The sequence below is a fragment of the Rana temporaria genome, chromosome 4, assembly GCF_905171775.1.
Source record: "Rana temporaria chromosome 4, aRanTem1.1, whole genome shotgun sequence".
Taxonomy (NCBI): Eukaryota; Metazoa; Chordata; class Amphibia; order Anura; family Ranidae; genus Rana; species Rana temporaria.
The window spans coordinates 349,479,264-349,502,003 of NC_053492.1; the positions used below are offsets into that span (position 1 = coordinate 349,479,264).

A 22,740-nucleotide genomic window follows, 5' to 3' on the forward strand; every position below is an offset into this window, starting at 1 on the left:
GAAACTGTTATGTGCAAACATCTGCAAGTGCTTTTTGCATTTAGATTGTTACTTAACTGCTTTTAGGGAGAAGAAATCGTTTTTTTATATAAGCCGACCTCTCTGGGATAAATAGATAGATAGAGCACTTTTGTGTTGGCCACATGTCTAAAGGCCTAGGTACATATTCATGAGACTGAAGCCTCGTACACACGGCCGAGGAACTCGACGTGCCAAACACATCGAGTTCCTCGGCCAGTTCAGCACTGAAGCCGCCGAGGAGCTCGGCGGGGAGAGAGCTCCCATAGAACAACGAGGAAATAGAGAACATGTTCTCTATTTCCTCGCCGAGCTCCTCGTCGGCTTCCTCGGCCGAAAGTGTACACACGACCAGTTTCCTCGGCAGAACTCAGCCAGAAACTCGGTCGGAAGCTGAATTCTGCCGAGGAAACTGGTCGTGTGTACGGGGCCTGAGATACTGAAGGTGCAGAACAGATCATGAGGATCAAGTCTAGGGTTTCAGGTGGCCAGAACAGAAAGGGGTAGAATGTTTAATCCCGAAAAGAAAGGATTATCAGCTCTTTCAATTACTGGTTTGATCTATGCCAGCAACTTTGTTAACTTACGTTTTTTTGTTTTGTTGATATTTTAATTTAGGTCTAGCACTGTTTAAATGTCCGCTGTTAACCTGCATAAAATAACTTTGGCCTACTAATTAAGTGAACTGACGCTCTTAAGTAAGTTTACTATGTCGGGACCTACATTAGTTCCCACACAGAGTGAAAACCTGGAGGAGTATGAACAGTCCATTAAACGAGAACAGACACATTTCCAAGACTGTACAGTCACACATGCCACTACATTCCACAATACTATGTGACATTTAGAGTATGTGGACAACAGAAGGTGAAACAACATATGTGTCTATCTATATATATAAAACTCAACGTGTGTGTGTGTATGTATGTATGTTCCAGCATCACGTCCAAACGGCTAAAGATATTAACATGAAACTTGGCACACATGTTACTTATATGTCAGCAACAAACATAGGATAGGTGGTTTAACCCTTACCCACCCCCATTTGCCATGGTCGGGGTTTTTCTTTAAAGTCCCATTCAACTCTATGGGAAATACATGTTACTTCATAACTTCCAAACGGCTGTACATATTTCGATAACACTTGGTCACATGTTACTTATATGTCCACTTAAACTATAGGATAGTTAATTTATCCCTTAACTACCCCCATTTGTGAGGGTCGGGGTTTTTGTTTAAAGTCCCATGCAAATCAATGGGAAATGTATGTTCCCACATAACTTCTGTACGCCTGGAGATATTTCAATAATACCTGCTACACATATTACTTATATGCCAAATAAAAATATATGACAGTTAAATTAACCCTTACCTACACCCTTATATAAAAGATTGGTATATTTATATTACTATGATTTTCCTCCCCAAAAGGTTAAGATAGGAAGACCGGGCAACGCCGGGTATTCAGCTAGTGGACTACTAAAGGTGACCAAGGACAAATATTTGCTGCTCATGCTACTAAAATAGGCATGCAATATGAAATACATGGAATTTAACAGTGTACTTCTTCAATCACCTCAAACAACCCCATGTGACAATGACATTCAGTTCTATAGCCCTACAGCCATAGATGGTAGTCCCAAAAATTTGGTCTGACAGTCTGTATGCAAGACAGCTTGAACAGAATTACGACGGATTTTATCCCATCGGAAATTCTGATCGTGTGTACAGGGCATACGTTTATTTATGCAAGAAGGTTTTTATATTTAGCATCACATAATTATGTACTTCTCTCTGGTTTTCTTGATATTGTATGAAATGCATGGAGCTGCTCTGCATGTCCTGCACTCAAGTCTGTTCACCACAAGGTGGAGTATAATACCAACTATATTTCAGAAGAACACATTAGGGTAGAACATGTATAATGTACACATAAAAACAAGTTAAAGTGTGCATTCATTCAAATTTATTGTGGTTTTGGACAAAGTGGGAAAGTGTTGGTCTTTGCCAGTTTTATTTTTTTATTTTTTTTAACAGTGTCATTATTATATTTTCCTTCGCTATCTGTCCTAAATTACAATATTTTGACCAGGATAGGAAGGGAGGGAAACTCTTAAACAGGAACAGATCACAATATAAATCAGGCAGAAATGTAGGCTTTCCTCTACTAAAAATTATGCTTGTATTGTTATCTGTGTCACTTTTGGATATTAAAGTGGTACTAAAGGTTCCGTTTGTTGTTTAGAAAAAAAAATAAAATGTCATACTTACCTCCACTGTGCAGTTCGTTTTGCACAGAGTGGCACCAATCATCCTCTCCTGGGGTCCCACGGCAGGTCCTCCCCACAATCGCTAACCCCCTGTGGGAAGCTCTCTCCCAAGGGGGTTGCCTTGCGGGCGCACTCCCGTGTCATACACTCGGCGTACATAGCCGCCAAGTGTATGACTCGGCCCCGCCCCCCAGCATTCGCGTTATTGGATTTGATTGACAGCAGAGGGAGCCAATGGCTGCGCTGCTATCAATCTATCAAAAAAAAAAGAGCCATCAAGACGCGGGGAAAGCAATGTGGGATCGCACCTACGGAAATTCGGGGCTCAGGTAAGTAAAACGGGGGGTCGGACACAGCAAGGTGTATTTTCACCATAATGCATAGGATGCATTAAAGCGGAAGTTCACCCATAAGACAATTTTTTCAAACAATCCCCTTAGATGGATGCTCGTTTTGTCTAGGGGAATCGGCTAGTTGTTTTAAAATATGAGCTGTACTTACCGTTTTCGAGATGCATCTTCTCCGTCGCTTCCGGGTATGGGTCTTCAGGAGCGGGCGTTCCTTCTTGATTGACAGTCTTCCGAGAGGCTTCCGACAGTCGCATCCATCGCGTCACTAGTAGCCGAAAGAAGCCGAACGTCGGTGCGGCTCTATACTGCGCCTGCGCAACGACGTTCGGCTTCTTTCGGAAAATCGTGACGCGATGGATGCGACCGTCGGAAGCCTCTCGGAAGACTGTCAATCAAAATAGGAACGCCCAGTCCCGCAGCCCATACCCGGAAGCGGCGGAGAAGATGCATCTCGTAAACGGTAAGTACAGCTCATATTTTAAAACAACTAGCCGATTCCCCTAGACAAAATGAGCATTAATCTAAGGGTAAAAAGTGTTATGTACGGGTGAACCCCTGCTTTAAGGTGAAAAAACACAAGGGTTTAAAAGCCCTTTAACCCTAAATGCCTGCCCCAATGTAAATTTTACAAGCAGCAGGACATAAAACATATATCACTCCAATCAGGCCACAGAAAGTAAAAAATAAAAATAAACTCACAGAGGTTCTAACTCTTGTAAATGAGCAATGACAGTATACACACCACTATTATATACACCATTTAGCAACCAACAAAGTTTTTTTTAGGGTGCCTGAACCAATTTGTTAGTACAAAAATTCTTAATACAGTAAAACCTTGGTTTGAGAGCGTTTTACAAGACAAGCAAAATGTTTTAATAAATTTTGCCTTGATATACAAGCGATGTCTTGATATAAGAGTAGAGTTATGTCACAACGGAGTATAAAAAAGAAGAGAGGAGCCTCTAAGTGTAGCAATATGGTTACATTTAATGAAGGTACAACATTTAGCAACTTATTGCTACACTTAGAGGTGCCTCTCTTCTCTTTTATACTCTGTAAAAAAAATGCTTTGATATACAAGTGCTTTGGATTACAAGCATGTTTCTGGAACGAATTATGCTTGCAAACCAAGGTTTTACTGTATATAGAGTAAGCACATCAAATAACAAAAATGCTTTAGCAATAAAGTTGTATGATGCTGCGAACACACCACCGTTTTTTAAGACGAGAAAATGCAATTTTTTAAATTGGTCGTTAAAACGGTCGTGTGTAGGCTCCAGAGCATTTTTCTCGTCAACATGCTCTATTTTTTCTCGTCATTTTTCTTGTCGTGAAAAACGGTCGTGTGTATGCTTTAACAATGGGGAAAAACGTGCATGCTCAGAAGCAAGTTATGAGACGGGAAATTAGCATAATCAGCCCAAAGGGTGGCGCCATTCGAATGGAACTTCCCCTTTATAGTGCCGTTCTATGTGTTGTACGTCACTGCGCTATGCTAGAGCATTTTTTATCACGATCGTGTGTATGCAAAGCAGGCTTGAGAGGAATCACGTAGAGAAAAACTTAGTTTTTTTCCATGACATGAAAAACGATTGTGTGTACGAGACATTAGGCATATAAATACACTGCTCAAAAAATTAAAGGAACACTTTGAAAACATATCAGATCTCAACGGGCAAAAATCTCATGCTGGATATCTATACTGATATGGACTAGGTAATGTGTTAGGAATGAAAGGATGGCACATCATTTGATGGAAATGAAAATGATCCACCTACAGAGGGCTGAATTCAAAGACGCCCCGAAAATCAAAGTGAACAAATTATGCAGCAAGCTAGTCCATTTTGCTGAAATTCCATTGCAACAACTCAAAACGGTCCTCAGTAGTTTGTATGGCCCCCAAGTGCTTGTATGCATGCCTGACAACATCAGGGCATGCTCCTAATGAGACGGCGGATAGTGTCCTGGGATATTTACTCCCAGATCTGGACCAGAGTATCACTGAGCTCCTGAACAGACTGAGGTGCAACCTGGCAGCACCGGATGGACTGAAACATAATATCCCAGAGGTGTTCTTTTGGATTTAGGTCAGGTGAGCGTGGGGGCCATTCAATGGTATCAATTTCTTCATCCTCCAGGAACTGGCTGCATGCTCTCGCCACATGAGGCCGGGCATTGTCATGTACCAGGAGGAACCCAGGACCCACTGCACCAGCGTAGGGTCTGACAATGGGTCCAAGGATTTCATCCCGATACCTAATGGCAGTCAGGGTGCCATTGTGTAGCATGTATAGGTCTGTGCGTCCCTCCATGGATATGCCTCCCCAGACTATCACTGACCTACCACCAAACCGGTCATGCTGAACGATTTTACAGACAGCATAAAGTTCTCAGAGGCTTCTCCAGACCCGTTCACGTCTGTCACGTATGCTCAGGGTGAACCTGCTCTCATCTGTGAAAAGCATGGGGCACCAGTGGCGGACCTGCCAATTCTAGTGTTCAATGGAAAATGCCAATTGAGCTTCACAGTGTCCAGCAGTGAGCACAGAGCACACTAGAGGACGTCGTGCCCTCAGGCAACCCTCATGAAGTCTGTTTCTGATTGGTCAGGGACATTCACACCAGTGGCCTGCTGGAGGTCATTTTGTAGGGCTCTGGCAGTGCTCATCCTGTTCCTCCTTGCACAAAGGAGAATATACCGGTCCTGCTGATGGGTTAAGGAATTTTTGTTCCTGCCCCTACAATGATGACAGTGCAGGTAAACCGACATCAAGTAGGTAGGAGGCAGACTGCCTCCCCTGTGTATCTATCACTCTCAGTGCCATCATGAGGCACTGAGGAAAAAAAAGAAGGACAGCACTACAAGTCACAGCAAAATAAAATAGAACCAGACTGCTGACGTGTTTCGCACTGAAATTAGTGCTTAGTGTCTAAGCACTAGTTTCAGTGCGAAACGCATCAGTGGTCAGGTTTTATTTTATTTTGCTGTGACTTGTAGTGCTGTCCTTTTAATAAAGGCTACAATTTGTTCAGAGTGCGGCTGTCCAGAGACAATTTGTGTTCCTGCTTTGCTAAGTGCATTGCCTGCACCTGAGTTGTCTGCAGCGGAGAATATTCATCTGGGTTCCCACATGGAGCGGCTACTCCCTTATCATTGTAGGGTCCCCAGAGCATTACTTTGCCCAGGGGCCCATGATGCCATTAAGACGGCCCTGCATGTACTTGCATAAATGAGGAAGTAGGAAAGTGGGTAGAAATAAAAAAGAGATGGGGGCAGATCCACAAAGGGAGTACGCCGGCGTATCTACTGATACGCCGGCGTACTTTCAAATTTCCCGCGTCGTATCTTTGTTTTGAATCCTCAAAACAAGATACGACGGCATCTGGGTTAGATCCGACAGGCGTACATCTTCGTACGCCTTCGGATCTTAGATGCAATTCTTCGGCGTCCGCTGGGTGGCGTTCCCGTTGTTTTCTATGTCGAGTATGCAAATTAGCTATTTCCGACGATCCACTAATGTACGAGCGGCCGTCGAAATCTTTTACGGTGTCTCTAGTCGGCTTTTTTCGGCGTATAGTTAAAGCTGCTATTTGGTGGCGTACGCAATGTTAAGTATGGCCGTCGTTCCCGCATATAATTAAAAATGTTTAATTTTGTTTGCGTAAGTCGTCCGTGAATCGGGCTGGACGTAATTTACGTCCACGTCAAAACAATGACGTCCTTGCGACGTCATTTAGCGCAATGCACGGCGTGAAAATTTAGTGACGGTGCATGCGCAGTTCGTTCGGCGCGGGGACGCGCTTCATTTAAATGAAACACGCCCCCTACTCGCCGATTTGAATTACGCGATGTTACGCCGCGAGAGATAGACTACGCCGCCGTAACTTACGGCACAAATTCTTTCTGGATTCGAGCCTAACAAAAGTAAGTTACGGCGGCGTAGCGTATCTCAGATACGCTGTGCCGGGGCAGATCTTTGTGGATCTGCCCCATAATATAAGGGAGGTGTGGTCCAGACAGGTACTGTAAAATGCCCTATTCTGTGATGTAGGAGGCAGTGCATGATGGGAATTGAAGTTTCCTGGATGGCCACATGATGTTATATGAAGTCAGATGCATTTTTTAAAATTCTGAAATAACAGGTGCAAATCGAAGGCTGCCATGAACTAGTTAAGTAAGAGGTAAGCCAATGTGCTTGGTAGAAAAGACATTAGAAACGGTTTCTGTTTATTATGAAAAGGGAAATTCTGCCTGAAAAGGTGAACTTAGCCTTTAACAACCCTTACCTTGACACCTCCTTCCATCAACAAGCAGGAAGCCTGGTGGACAAATGCATTCATAAGAACCGATTGTATTAGAGCAGCTTCCTCCTCCCTGGCATGCTTCATCCATCTCTTGGCATTCATCAATGTCTGCAATCAAAGTTTTGGCAAACAAAGCAATTATTTCATGATTAGATGACCCATTATTTTTAAACCATATTACTCTCCAGCTTGACAGAACATAGTTGCTTCATTGTATTCCAAGGAACAGACTTTAAAATAGCAATTTTAGCAAATTATGCCTAGTGTGGGCATATTTCTAGCAGTCTTCTTACTATGATGCACACGCTTTAATTTGCGACAGACAGAATTCCTGCCTTTAAAAATGTGAACAGCCATTGGCAGGAGCTTAAAATACATGCACTGTTAGTATAAACAAAAAACGGATGATTTACATTACTTGGATTGGTAATATAGGTTGCAAAAGACTACAATATGTTTTACTTTTCTGGAGGTCACAGAATACAACACAGCTTTGTGTTATTCATAATAAACACAAGAGCAATTATATTATTACATGAAATACTATCTGTACAAACTCAGAAAAGTTAAACTTTTAATAAGATGCTTTTTCAAATTCAATCGGCTTCATAAAGTAGCACAATAGCTAAGTAATTAGCATTTCTGTATTGCAGTGATAGGATGTCTATGTGGATTTTTCCAAGTGCTATTTGCTTTCCTGCCAGAACCGTGGGCCAGATCCACAAAAGGGATACGCCGTCGTATCTCTGTTTCTAACTATGCGGCTGATTCACAGAATCAGTTACGCATAGCTAGTCCTAAGATCCGACAGGTGTAATGGACTTACACTGTCAGATCTTAGGATGCAGTACCGCGGCCGCCGCTGGGGGCATTTCTCGTCGAAATCCAGCGTCGGGTATGCAAATTAGCACTTACGGAGATCCACAAAGCTTTTTCCCTTCGTTAAGTCTCCGTAAGTGTTAGTTTGCTGTCGCAAAGATAGGGCTACTTTTACAAAGTGTAAAGTTAGTACACCATGTAAAAGTATACCTGTCTTTCCCGCGTCGCTGTCAAATTTCTTTTTACATTTTTTTTTCCCGCCGCATCTCTTTTTTACCCGTTGCGATTCACAAAACTCGGCGCAACGTAACGTAACGCAAAGCACGTCGGGAAAATAGCGTCGGGAGCATGCGCAGTACGTCCGGCGCGGGAGCGCGCCTAATTTAAATGGGACTCGCCCCATTTGAATTGGCCAGCCTTGCGCCGGACGGATTTAAGTTACACCGCTGCAAATTTCCAGGTAAGTGCTTTGTGGATCGGGCACTAACTTGTGTAATTTGCGGCGGTGTAACTTAAATCACAAAAGATACGTTGCGCCCGCTGGTTGTGGATCTGGCTCCATGTTAGTAGATTTACCCACCCATACTGGCCAATTGTGCTTTATGGATAAGTTAGGCAAAACGCACGTAAACTCCTTTGGTGCAGGAACTGTTGTAAATTTTGCATAGAGTGAGGGAGCGTTACCCCCATCAGTTTTTCCATCGGTGTCCCTTTCGGGAGATTTCTCTTAATTTCCTGCCACATAGCCAAAACAGGCTTAAAAAAATTAAAAAAGTTACCGTATTTATCGGCGTATACCGCGCACTATTTTGCCCTGAAAATCAGGGCAAAATCGTGGGTGCGCGATATACGCCGATACCCGCTTTTCCGCCACGAGTTTGAATACTGCGCCCGCATATAGCGAGCGCAGTACACTCGTGAATCTTCGGGCAGTCTCGGCGCCTCTCGTACTGACGTCCTGAGCGTACAGGACGTCAGTGCGAGAGGCGCCCGAGCCTGCCCGAAGATTCACGAGTGTACTGCGCTCGCTATATGCGGGCGCAGTATTCAAAGTCGTGGCGGGAAACGAGCGGGAGGACGCCGGACCCGCCGAAGATGGACACCGGACCCGCCGAAGATGGACACCGGACCCGCCGAAGAAGGACGCCCGACCCGCCGAAGATGGACGCCCGACCCGCCGAAGATGGACGCCCGACCCACCGAAGACGGACGCCGGACCCGCCGAAGACGGACACCCGAAGCCGCAGAAGGACCCCGGACCCGACGAGGCCGCAGATGGACGCCGCGCAAGACACCAAAACTGTAAGTACAAAAAAAAAAAAATCTTTTTTTCCCACAGGATTGGGGGCCACTTTGGGGGTGCGCGGTATACGCCAGAGCGCGTTATACCGCGATAAATACGGTATTTAAAAACCCTGCAAACTAAGGGAATATCATGGGTCCCTCTAGGTCAACAAAACTAGTGTCCATATTTGGGATTTTCTTTTTCTTTCACTTTCAATGATAATGGTAAACAGGAAAAATAGAGAGGGTGAATCTCCCTAACAGGGGCAGAGGTAGCAATAAAAACCCGACAGGTATTCTAATCCATCTCCACTCTGTCCAAAAAGAAAAAAAAAATTTTGCCTTTAGTTATATTAAGTTCTATGAAACAGTACATGCCAATAACTACACTATTGAATACATGAGAATTAATATTTTGCGTTATAATGCCATATTAAAAAAGTCCAAAAGCTTGTATAACTACTTTAAAGCGATGAACCTCCGTTTTTTATTTGCATCCACTTCCGGGAATAGACTCCCGCGGGAGTCATACCCCTTCACGTCACCCCCCGCTGTCTTCTGGGAAAAACACTGGTCCCAGGAGACAGCGGGGACCAGTTAGGATGTGCCGTGCGACTTGTGCATGCGCAGTAGGGAACCGGGCAGGGAGGCCACAATGCTTCAATTCCTGATTCCCTCACCGAGGATGGCGGCGGGGGCAGCCGAGAGACGAGTGATTGACCAGCTTCGGCTGCCAACATCGCGTGCACCCTGAACAGGTAAGTGTCCATTTATTAAAATTCAGCAGCTGCAGTATTTGTAGCTGCTGGCTTTTAATGTTTTTATTTTTATTTTCATTTTCATGGGACCTCCGCTCCAGGCACTACATGTGCATTTAAATGTGTTTATCACACAAAGCTGAAAACACACACTGCAAGCCATGTAAAATGCATAGAAGCACACTTAAAATCCAATTTAAATGCTAGCATTTGAAGGTGTAGAATCGGAAAATTGACCCTTGTGAATGGTTAAGGTAGATAAAATAGCTAAGCAATATTTAAGAGGTGATTTCAGATTTTCTGATTAAGTATATGTAAAGACTCTTGAATAAGGCCGCGTACACACGGTCGGACAAATCCGATGTGTATAGCGTCTGTTGTCCTTCGGTCGGAAATTTTAAAACATGCTTTAAAATCGACCCGATGGCCCAGTGCCTAAACGGTCCAAACTGATGGTTAGTACAGAAAGCATCGGTTCAAAACCCGCGCATGCTCAGAATCAAGTCAACGCATGCTTGGAAGCATTGACCTTCCTTTTATTCAGCACGTCGTGTGTTTGACGTCACCACGTTCTGATCCGATCGGTTTTTGGAACGATGGTGTGTACGCACATCAGACCATCAGTCCACTTCAGCGGTGAACCGATGGAAATGGCCCGTCGGACCATTCTCATCGGTTTGGAACGACCGTGTGTACGCGGCCTAACAGTATAAACAAGCACCCAATGTCATATGCACAAGCCTCTTAAAATAGGCAAAAACATCCTTTTTTTTCCTGACTCAGACAAATTTTTCTTCGTTTGTGTCTCACATTCTCACCCTCCCAGACACTCCAGTTTACAGTAGGAGGGTTTCAGCAAAAGAGGCAGTGCTGTCAATTCAAGAAGCAGTGGGAAGAACTAGGTGTGGCCAGCTGCTGATTGACAAGCTACAAGCTTCTGAACCAGCAATGACAAGATGATGGAACCATGCCCACGGCAACACTTTTCATCCCAGTGTAGTGCACAGGAGGAGTGTAATAGGTTGGGTTCACATCTCTCTGCTTCTGTTGTCATGCATTGTTCCTTGCTTTTGTTGTTTATGTTCTTTAACACACCTTTCTGATTCATTTTACGTGCATTTTTTCATGTGTTTTATGCGCTTCTATAGACTTCAAAGGACTAGAAAACACAGGTAAGTGCATATAATATCAGACAGGCCTCATTTGTTACAACACAGCACAGAGATGTGAATGGCGTTAATGTAATCAAAGTATTTTGTGCACATAAAAGGGCACAGGTGTGAACCAGGCCTTAAGTGGACTGGCAGGTTCAATAGGTATTTGTGGGACTTTCAATTAAGAGTTGAAGCACATATATTTTGGTAATATATCAACTGTGTGTTGCAGTTTTTCAGTACTATTATCATGTAAAACAGAAATATTGGCCAGGATTCAGAAAGGAGTTACGTCGGCGTATCTCCAGATACGCCGTCGTAACTCCGAATGCGGGCCGTCGCATCTCGGCGCCTGATTCATAGAATCAGATACGCCTCAATGTTGACTAGATACGAGCGGTGTAAGTCTCCTACGCCGTCGTATCTTAGGGTGAAATATTTACACTAACCGCTAGGGGCGCTTCCCTAGACTTCCGCATAGAATATGCAAATTAGATGGATACGCCGTTTCAGAAACGTACGTCCGCCCGGCACATTTTTTTACGTCGTTTATGTAAGGCTTTTTCCGGCGTAAAGTTACCCCTGCTATATGAGGCGTAGCCAATGTTAAGTATGGACGGCGGGCCAGCGTCAAATTTTGCGTAGTTTACGTCGTTTGCGTAAGTCGTTTGGGAATAGGACTGTGCATAAGTTACGTTCACGTCGAAAGCATTGACTATTTGCGGCGTGATTTCGAGCATGCGCACTGGGATACTTTCACGGACGGCGCATGTGCTGTTCGTTAAGAACGTCAATTATGTGGGGTCACGGCTAATTAGCATACAACACGCCCCCTACCAGCCTATTTTGAATTAGGCGGGCTTACGCTGGCCAATATACGCCGCCGTAACTTTAGGCGCAAGTTCTTTCTGAATACAGGACTTGCCTCTCAAGGTTACGACAGGTTATATGAGATACGTTACACCCACATAACATTTGTATCTGAATCCGGGCCATAGCCTTTAATTAAAAAAATGCTTGAGCATAAACAGTGGTTTATCAAAATGTACATCAAATACCTGCCAAGACATTATAGAGAATTTCCAACAAACACCTACTACTTGGTATTAATACCCAAAATGGTTTCCAGGTGGAGGGGCCCTTTGATCCAGCGCTGTGATTCTGCTCTCAAACTGCTGGTCTCTTCACAACCATCTGTTGACTTGTGCATTTTCCTCTTGTGCAGCCCATCCAATAGGAAGTGTCCACATCAGACAGGCACTGACACTGAGGAAGTACCCAAATGAGGACACAAAAAGAAGAGGGGAAGATTCCGGGCTGTAGCGCCACATGGCTGAGGCTACAGGTAAGTGAAAAGGACTTTTAGATAAGGTTTTATATGGTGATTAATTAGGGGCTGGTGGGTGGGGAATGGGACTTTCAATGCTGTACTTTTCTTGCATACACATCATCCACACATCTACTACCAGTGGTAAGATGCAGCACTTTAGCCCAGCCACCGTGCTGTGCTCTTAACACACATACAGATTTTAGATGGGACTATGCACCAGAGGAACTATGGATGATAAATTATTTTAAACAATATCATCTAACAGTATCTTCTTTATATTTACTGGTATTATGAGGTAAGGTTTAAAAGCATCCCTAATGACCTCCAACTGGAGGTACTATTGCAGGACCATTCAGTCTAGTATCCTTCAAGCATGACATTTTGAAAGCTTTAGATGCGACATTTGTTTTTTGTGCCAAAAAGATAATCTTATCAAGAATGTATTAAAATTCAATTCATTTCTTGTATTTTTTATTGCGCAACCTTCTGTCTACAATTTCTTTTAGCAGCCATTAGAAGAATGTGACAAGATAGCAGACCTCACACTAGATTTAATTCATCAATCGGCATTCCAATGAATTCCCCATACCCCTAAACAGACAGCCCTAAAGCTTTTATATCCAGCCATAAAAAGTTTGTTTAACAAAAATATTTGGTTTACATAATTCATCTGTCATTTTTTTCATTTCAAGTGGAAAACACATGGGAAACAAATAGGATATCACCATTTATGCCCCACAAGCAGATGTTTATAATACATGTTCTGTCTGTTTTCATTAGGCATCATACATATTGTAAAGAAACTCTGGGTAGTGTTAACCAAATTGCTGGAACGCATTTGAGTTTTTTTGTTACTTTTGATCTATTTGTTAATGTAAACTTGCCATATGTTTTCAAGATTTTCAAAGTGCTCAAAATATAAACAATGCCTTTTCAGAAAGTATTTTCCAAAAGCTTGATATGGATCATTTAACAACATTGGAGACATTTTTTTTTCAGAGAACCATAGCATCAAAATAAACTTAAATTTATAATTTCATGCTATTAAAAAAAATGTAAATATAATACTGTAACCAAAGTAAAACATGTAAGAATTGAATAACTATGACCAGGGTTAGGCATAGGAAGCACCTGCATTGGGTCCAATCCAAGTATGAGTTTCTGGGTGTAATATTTAAGAGTCTGTGTTTATCGCTATTCTGTATCATCTTCTGCAGCTGTTGGCCTCTTCTGTTTTATTGGTAATATACTGTGTGTGTATATATATATATATATATATATATATATAGCACCTCTATCCTTCTGTGGCTTCAGGTTAGCAGGGGGAAAATAACCCCTCTTAGTATATGAGCACCAGTGGAGAAGATAAGCAATGCCTGGATTGGTCCTCCTAGAGAACAGATCAGGTAGAGAAATGAGTACACGAGTGCTGCGAGTGCACGTGGGTGGTGAGTACCTGTGTATTGTATTGTTAAGTATTAGTGTCAGGAAGCTAGTTGTTAGGTAATTTAAACAGGGTATAATCCCCAATCCTCCTTAAATGAGTAGGTATGATGCTGGCGGGTGTGGAGATGCGACCCGGTGTACATCTTGCGGCATGTATTATGCTTTCCTTGATCATCTGATTGAGGGCGAATACTGCTGTGCAAAATGTAAGCACATTGTTTCCCTGGAAGCCCAGGTTCTGAACCTAGGTAAACAACTCTCAGCACTGAGAAGACCCTCCGTACTAAAGGAGAGCCGGGAACGTACCCCGGCAGGGGCCAGCTCAGAGGCGGGTGGAGACAAAGAGGTGCAGGCACTAGAAACAAGTAGATGGGTGACAGTCAGAAAGGATAGAGGGGGGAAGTGCCAGGGAGACCGATCCTGGGCTGAAGCATCCCAATAAGTACACTCCATTGAGTGACATTGGTGAAACCGTTTAGGGACCAGCACTGCTGGAGCTGAGGGACTCTCCTAGCTGCCAGGGGAACAACTCCTTCAGTGAGAGTGTGGGGGAAGCGAAGAGAAAGGTTATAAAGATTCTGGTGGTAGGTGACTCAATTCTTAGAAGGACAGAGAGGGCAATCTGTGACAAAGACCTGAAGGGCCGAACTGTATGCTGTCTCCCAGGCTCTCAGGTTCGGCACATCATGGATCTGGTGGATTACTGTGAGGGGCTGGGAAAGACCAGGCTGTGATGGTGCGCGTTGGCACCAATGACAAAGTCAGAGGCAGATGGAGTGTCCTAAAGAACGATTTTAGAGACTTAGGAGCTAACATGAGGAAAAGGCCCTCCAAGGTAGTATTCTCAGGAATACTACCGGTACCTTGAGCCACACCAGAAAGGCAGAGGGAGATTAGGGAAGTAAACTAGTGGCCGAGGAGCTGGTGTAGTAAGGAGAGGTTTGGATTCCTGGAGTACTGAGCCAACTTCTCAGTTGGTCACCAGTTCTATAGAAGGGGCAGACTGCACCTTAATGAGGAGGGTGCAGATCTGCTGGGAGTGAAGATGGCCGGAAAGTTAGAGGGGTTTTTAAACTAGGCGACCGGGAGGATGGTCCAGAGGTAGAGATAGTCAGCAATGAACATATTCCAGAGGGTAGAATTGGGGCATCAGTGGTAAGTTGATTAAAGCACATAAACCCAAGGCAAGTATAGTAACAAGTCCTATTTGCAATCTTGGAACACCTAATAAGAGGACAGTATGCGACTGGTCTAAACTAAATGGCATGTTCACCAATGCCAGGAGCCTGACAGACAAGATGGGTGAACTAGAGATTCTATTGAACCAGGAGGATTTAAATTTTGTGGGAATTTCAGAGACCTGGTTCAACAGCTCTCATTATTGGCTGGCAACCATTCAAGGGTATCCCCTTTATCACAGTGATAATGAGGGTAAGAAAGGGGGAGGAGTATGCCTATATATCAAGAATAATGTACAAATTAATGTGAGAGATGACATCAATAAGGGAGCTAGGGAGGAGGGGAATCCTTATGAGTAGAGCTCCAAAGGGATGAAGCTAAGGGGGAAAATAATACTGGGAGTATGCTATAGGCTCCCTAACCTGAGGGAGGAGGGGGAGATGGACCTCCTATCACAATTTGGATTAGCAGCAAGGATGGAAAGCGTTATCATAATGGGGGGTTTTAATTATACAGACATAGACTGGGTGGAGGGAACCATGCATTTGTCTAAGGCTCACCAATTCCTAAATGTCTTGCAGGACAATTTCATGGGTCAGATGGTAGACGCACCAACTAGAAACAAGGCGTTACTAGATCTACTGATTACCAACAATACTGACCTGATCGTGGATGTGGAAATACAGGGCAATTTAAAAAAACAGCGATCATGGGTCAATTGGCTTTAGTACAAATCACACAAATAGGAAACACAAGGGGAACACAAAGACACTGAATTTCAAAAGAGCCAACTTCCCTAAACTACAAACCTTGCTAGAAGATATAAATTGGGATAAAATCTTAGAAACAAAGAACACAGAAGAGAGATGGGTTTGCGTTAAGAGCATATTAAATAAGGGCATTAGCCAGTGCATCCCATTGGGAAATAAATTTAAAAGAGTGAACAAAAGGATGGCTTAACTCCAATGTTAAAATGCATATAAAAGCAAAGGAGAAGGCCTTCAAAAAATACAAGGCCTTAGGGACAAGGGATCATCAAGGGATCATCATCAGCATTCAGACTTTACAAAGAATGCAACAAGATATGTAAGGGTGCAGCTACGGCGATAAAACACGAAAGACACATAGCGGAGGAGGGCAAAAAAAACCTCAAGTAATTCTTTAAGTATATACACAGTAAAAAGGGAGGACAGACCATATTGGCCCCATAAAGAATTAGGAAGGACATCTGGCTACAAAGGATGGGGTGATGGCGAAGGTATTGAATTTATTATTCTCTTTAGTCTTCACGAGGGAATCGGTGGGCTTTAGTAACCAAAACTGCAGTGTTTGTCCTCATGACACATCACAGGAAAGCACCCTCATGGCTAACAGAGGACATAATTAGTAATAGACTTGGGAAACTTAACATTAATAAATCACTGGGACCATATAGCTTGCATCCAAGGGTACTTAGGGAACTCCATCAGGTATTTGCCAGACCATTGTTCCTAATTTTTACTGACTGGAATGGTACCAGCTGATTGGAGAAAATCCAATGTAGCACCAATATTTAAAAAAGGCCAAAACACATCCCTGGAAATACAGGCCAGTTAGCCTAACATCAATAATATGTAAGCTCTTGGAGGAGATGATAAGGGACTATATACAAGATTTTAGTAATGAAAACGGTATCATTAGCAGTAATCAGCACGGATTCATGAAGAATCGTTCTTGCCATACCAATCTATTAACCTTCTATGAGGAGGTGAGCTGCCATCTAGATAAAGGAAGGCCGTAGATGTGGTGTATCTGGATTTTGCAAAAGCATTTGACACAGTTCCCCATAAACGTTTACTGTACAAAGTAAGGTCCGTTGGCATGGACCATAGGGTAAGTATATGGATTGAAAACTGGCTACAAAGGCGAGTTTAGAGGGCGGTGATAAATAGGGAATACTCTGAACGGTCAGGGGTGGGAAGTGGGGTCTCCCAAGGTTCTGTGCTGGGACCAATCCTGTTTAATTTGTTCACAAATGACCTGGAGGGTTTAAAATAATGCATTTGGGTGGCAAAAATATGAATGCAATCTACTCACTAGGGGGTGAACCTCTGGATGAATCTAGGATGGAAAAAGACCTGGGGGTCCTAGTAGATGATAGGCTCAGCAATGGCAAGCAATGCCAAGCCGATGCTAGCAAAGCAAACAGAATATTGCCATGCATTAAAAAAAGAATTAACTCCAGAGATAAAACGATAATTCTCCCGCTCTACAAGACTCTGGTCCGGCCGCAGCTAGAGTATGCTGTCTAGTTCTGGGCACCGGTCCTCAGGAAGGATGTGCTGGAAACGGAGCGAGTACAGAAAAGGGCAAAAAAAGCTAATAAAGGGTCTGGAGGATAGTAGTTATGAAGAAAGGTTGCGAGCACTGAACTTATTCTCTCTGGAGAAGAGACGTTTGAGAGGGGATATGATTTCAATTTACAAATACTATACTGGTGACCCCACAATAAGGATAAAACTTTTTTGGGGAAGGGAGTTTAAGAAGACATGTGGCCATTCATTAAAATTAGAAGAAAACAAGGTTTAACCTTAAACTGTGTTGAGGGTTCTTTTCTGTAAGAGCAGCAAGGATGTGGAATTCCAGTCCACACGCGGTGGCTTCAGTGGGGGGGGGGGGGGGGCATTGATAGTTTCAAAAAACTATTAGATAAGCACCTGAACGACTGCAACATACAAGGATATACAATGTAATACTGACATATAATCCCAGACATAAGTTGGACTTGATTGTCTTTTTTCAACCTCACCTACAATGTAACTATGTATTTATGCAACTTCTATTCATAGAGAACTGCAAAAGTGATCAGACTCTCAGGCATTTACTGACTACATCAATTCATCAGGACACTGCAATGCCTTAATCCTTTTTTATGACATCCTGTAATTTTACAAGTTGACAGCACTTAATGGGTCAGGTTCTTAGCTGAATCCCGGTTCCAGGTCTATTCTGACCACACCTACCATCACAGCCCTGATGAAGGGGGAGGCATTTCCACCAAAAAAAAACATGGCTTACTTATCACTTGTGAACTGTGAACTGTAAACTTCTTAAATATGACATCAAGTGTGATGAGCCGTTATACTGAGTGAGCGTCTACACCCATCCAAGTACCTTGCGAAGCACATTTTCTGTCACTTTCAGATACCAAACCTTCAATCGTTACAAGTATAGAGTATCCATGCCCTCAAGAGAACATACAACACAAGCATGATGATAGCTTTCATAGTGATTTCCTACCGCCCGTCATTTTAGCTTTAGTAAATCAGACAACCCCCTCCCCAATGCGCTGGGACAGAAAAAGTAACAGATCAGCAGTTTTGACATTTCTGGTAGCAAGCTTGTTCTGGGTTAATGATTCAGAAAATATTCAAGCCCGAGTCAGCTAGGCAACTAGTAATTTTAGAAGGATGTTGGCAAAGGCAGCCTACATGTTTCTCAGGACATGTTTTGCATCAGAGTCCTGAATGACATACCAACGTTTCTAAACCATATTCCAAAATGCTGACTATAAACTGTAGAATTCGTTTAAGTATTCTCCAGTAATAAAGGGAAACCTGCACATAGAGAAACATGAAGATTTGCATTGTGGCCGCTGCTTATAAAAAGGCTGGGCTAATCAAGTGGCTTCGATATTCATTGACCTACAAAGGATGACTTAATTCTAGCTTCAGCTTTTTCATGCTTGTATTGAGTCACTAACTCATAAAGTATAGAAATCAGAGGCAGACAGGCAAATAGCATTTTTGTTTAGGAGATAAGCAACAAAAGGCAAAATGTTTAAATCTGCAAAGGTTTCCAATGAACTGCATTTGAGTCATTAAACATTGGCTGTTCGCTTTGCAAGGGAATTCTCCCCAGAGCTTAGTGAAAAATTCACTTTGTGAAATGTCACTTTGCACGAACATACAAACATGTGAAAGGAAAATAAGAAAAATAAACAGCATTTTTGCTTGTACATGATTGGATAACAGAAGTCTGAAAATGTATTTTACCAATAGCTTCGTGAATTAAATTAAGCCCCTCTAAGTGAACTATCTTTAGCAAATCAACCCCAATGAAACAAAAGACAGTGGAATAAAATACTAACATAGCCAAATGGGGAGGGCTTTTGTTTTATATCATAGGGGGGGTCAAAATAAATAATCTACTTTTTGTTATTTAAAAAAGGTAAGTCTATGGAAGTAAAATTTTGATTTTAACATTACCTTCACATTGGTCTCCAGAAGATAATAGCTTGTAGCCTTCATTGCATATACAAGTGAACGATCCCCTGGTATTCCTGCACTGTCCATTGTCACAAAGGCTTTGAACTTGGCATTCATTAATGTCTAATGAAAATTAGAGTCGGAAAATGAAAATAAAATTATATGCACATCATGTCCAATTTATGTCTTATTACTGTATATGCCTGCTATATTATAAAATAGCATACAAGAAAATAAAGAAAAAAAAAAACTATAATTCCGAACTAATGTAATCAGAGAAAAAGAAATGCAGATATAATATAAATGGTTAGTCATAGTATCTTATTGGCACTTAGTAGACCTTACACTGTTAAATAATCACCATGACTATATTATAATTACATAATCAAATCCTGAATTTCAGGAATTCTGTGCATAATTAAACCAACCACAGTAAACCTTTGCCAAGACTAGTAAAACATCAATGACTGTCACAATATTGCTAGCAACATACCGTTTACAATCTTTAACATTTAGAACTCTGCAAAGGACTGTTACAGTGTAATATTAGATTTTAGATTCATAGGGGAGAGCCAGGGACAGATAGTAGATGTCAATAACCACTCATTCTCTCTACTTTTGGTGTCTGCACTTTTCAAAAGCACAAGTGCCTTCTGAGAGGTAATGTGTCCTCGCTGTATCACTCAAGAGTTCACTTGCTGGTTTAGATACCATGTCAAGGAAAAAAAAATGCACAACCAGAGCAGATCTGCGCCCTCCTGTGGGGTACATTCCACAGCCTGTCAGGGAGATCAATCAAGATTATAAATAGAATGAAATTAAAATAATGCAGTGTCACAGATGTGATATGACAAATAGAAGGGTGAGCAGATCAGGCAGAAAGGCAACTTAAAAGCTTTGGCTGTAAAATTTCATGTTAAAGTGATGCTCTAGGTCTGGTCTCTACGAATAATCCCTTAGCGGTGAAACATATCAGAGGGAGGCGCTCATGTGGTCTGTTGTTTGGATCAATAAAGTTAACCAGGAGCAGATTTGGTATGCAGCTACCATCATTATAGACTTGAACATTATGTGGCTTAGAAAGCTAGCAACAGTGAAGGAGTAGTAGACAGAGCAGCCTACATAATAAGAATCCTATTACTTGTCCCATTTCCTGTGCCTCTGGTTATCACTAGGGATGGTAGTGATGTAGAGGCCACAGTGCAAATTGATGAATTCATCAGTCTCACTGAGGTTCCATGCACACTGGGCTGAAAAAAAAATTCCAGTTCCCTTGGCAGAAAAAAACGCTCCTATAGAGTGTTTTTGTACACAGTTTAGGAGAGTTTAGCATTTTTCTGCCAGAAAACTCTGAGCTCAAAATGTGCCAGTAATCGTCCTTATGTGCATAGACATTACAGGCAGAAGCAACAATTTTTAAGCCAGTGTGCATGGAGCCTAAAGCCTTGTACACACGATGGGATTTTCTGCAGACAAACCCTTGGAGTTTTGTCCAAAGGGCGTTGGCCATGAACTTGTCTTGCATACAAACGGCACACAATTGTCGGCCAACAAACACGAACGTTTGCCTGACGGATTTGTGTACACACAATCAGAAATTTTAAAGCCCGCCATCCAAAATTTGTCCGCGGAAAATCCGACAACAATTGTCCGATGGAGTATACAAATGGTCGGATTTTCGGCCAACAGCCTGTCATCACACAATTCCCGTCTGAAAATCTGATCGTGTGTACGAGGCTTTAAGGAATATAAATCCTTTAACTTAAATATATATTTCTTTTTATTTTAGTTTAGATTTATTAGATGTTAAAGGTCACTTACAACATTGTATCTAGTTACATTTAGTTATGTCTGTTGAAAAATCCCAAGGGTTATAAAATAGTTATTAAAATGTCAAATACAAGCTTAAAGGTTTTGATGAAGTTTAAAGTTTAAAGAAGTCTGATCTGTGCAATGTATTAAAATACAATTTAAAAGTATGTTGTTTTAGCCTGCTATGATAAAAAATAAAAAGTTACGACCCTAACGTGTTTGGTGACTTAAAAAAGAAAAAAACTTTCAGAATGATTATGAAACTGGGCTTCTATGGAGTATATTCTACTATGAAAAAAATCCTGTCATGTAACAATTGTTTAAACAATCACAGACGTCATGGAACATTAAAAAAAGTGTTTTATGTACAGTATGTCTAGCCATGTAATAAAATCAATGGTGTATTAGACTTAGACATAGACATTAAGTATTACGTGTTAACGGTAAAAATGAGTGCCGAGCTCATAACTTTTTAAAAAATGCTAGTCAGAATAAAAACTGCTAGTAATACAAACACTTAATCTCTTTCCACTTTTAAAGAGTACCGTATTTATCGGCGTATAACGTGCACTTTTTTCCCCTTAAAATCAGGGGAAAATCGTGGGTGCGCGTTATACACCAATCCCCACTGTCTCTGAGCGCTGCCGTGAAAGACTGACAAAGACCGAGTTGAGCGGAGTGTACTGCGCACTCGGCTAGGCTCGGCTCGGCTCCGCCCGCAGCCACGCGAGATGAGCTGGGAGAAGCCGAGAGGAGCCGAACACACCGGAAATCTGGCTCTGCACAGCTCGACCGAGGCGCCAAACTCAAACACCCCGGCAGAGGGACGCGACGGACACCGACAAGGCTGGACGGACCGGCAGACGGACGCGACGAACACTTACAAGGCTGGACAGACCCTGCGTAAGGCCGCAGACGAACGCCGGACAAGGCCGCCGATGGACGCCGGGCAAGACAGCAGACGGACACCGACAAGGCTGGACGGACCCCACGCAAGGCCGCAGACGGACGCTGGACAAGGCCGCCGATGGACGCCGACAGCGACAAGGCTGAACATCCAAAATTTTAGTTTTTTCCTAAACTTCCATCCCAAGCTTGGGGTGCGCGTTATGCGCCGGCGCGCGGTATACCCTGATAAATACGGTAACTGAACTCTGGAAGCAGTGACAAAAAAAAAGTAGAGGGTTAGTCCCATGCACTGCCTATCTTCAGCTGATCTTTTCCCATTACCGACCATGCTTTGTTTTATCTTGTGTGTCTCTGATAGGAGGTGGCAGAGCTTTTCTTCTTTTTATCAGGGCCTCTAACAAAAACAGTGAGTAGCATAGCAGTGGCATCTCCAAATTTCACTTCAAATCTTCTGAGACTAGCATTCAGAGCAACATTACCTTAAATCTCACTCTGCAGATATACAGTTATAAGGGCTGTAGGCACCCTCCCATGCCAGAAAGTGCACTAATATTTTTCAAGAGGCATTACAGACAAAGAGTACATTTTTTAAGGTGTTGCTTAGACACAAATATAATTCCTAAATTTTCCTGAGTAACATAGCAAAACTTCAGTTTTTGGGTTCAGTGCCAAATAAATATAAAATAAATATATATCTTTTTACAATACCATAACTGCAATAAGGAGAAATCCCCATAATTACATAGCTAGTCAGGTTGAAAAAAAAAGACACATGTCCATCAAGTTCACCCAAAAGTGAAGATAAAAGGCATGGTCCACATTGCCCTAACAGGGAAAACAAATCCCTACATTTCTACAA

The 22,740-nt window shown here is 42.5% G+C and overlaps 1 protein-coding gene across 4 annotated transcripts in view; it reads right to left on the minus strand.

The window, feature by feature from the left end:
• LTBP1 (latent transforming growth factor beta binding protein 1) overlaps positions 1–22,740 on the minus strand; it is a 447,138-nt gene that overhangs the window by 65,704 nt on the left and 358,694 nt on the right. For all 4 annotated transcript variants that reach the window (XM_040350808.1, XM_040350809.1, XM_040350810.1 and 1 more), the window contains 2 exons: positions 19,161–19,283; positions 6,926–7,051 (listed from right to left, as the gene is read on the minus strand). In XM_040350808.1, coding sequence (XP_040206742.1) covers positions 6,926–7,051; positions 19,161–19,283 — 249 coding nt within the window. The remainder of the gene's footprint in view (positions 1–6,925; positions 7,052–19,160; positions 19,284–22,740) is intronic.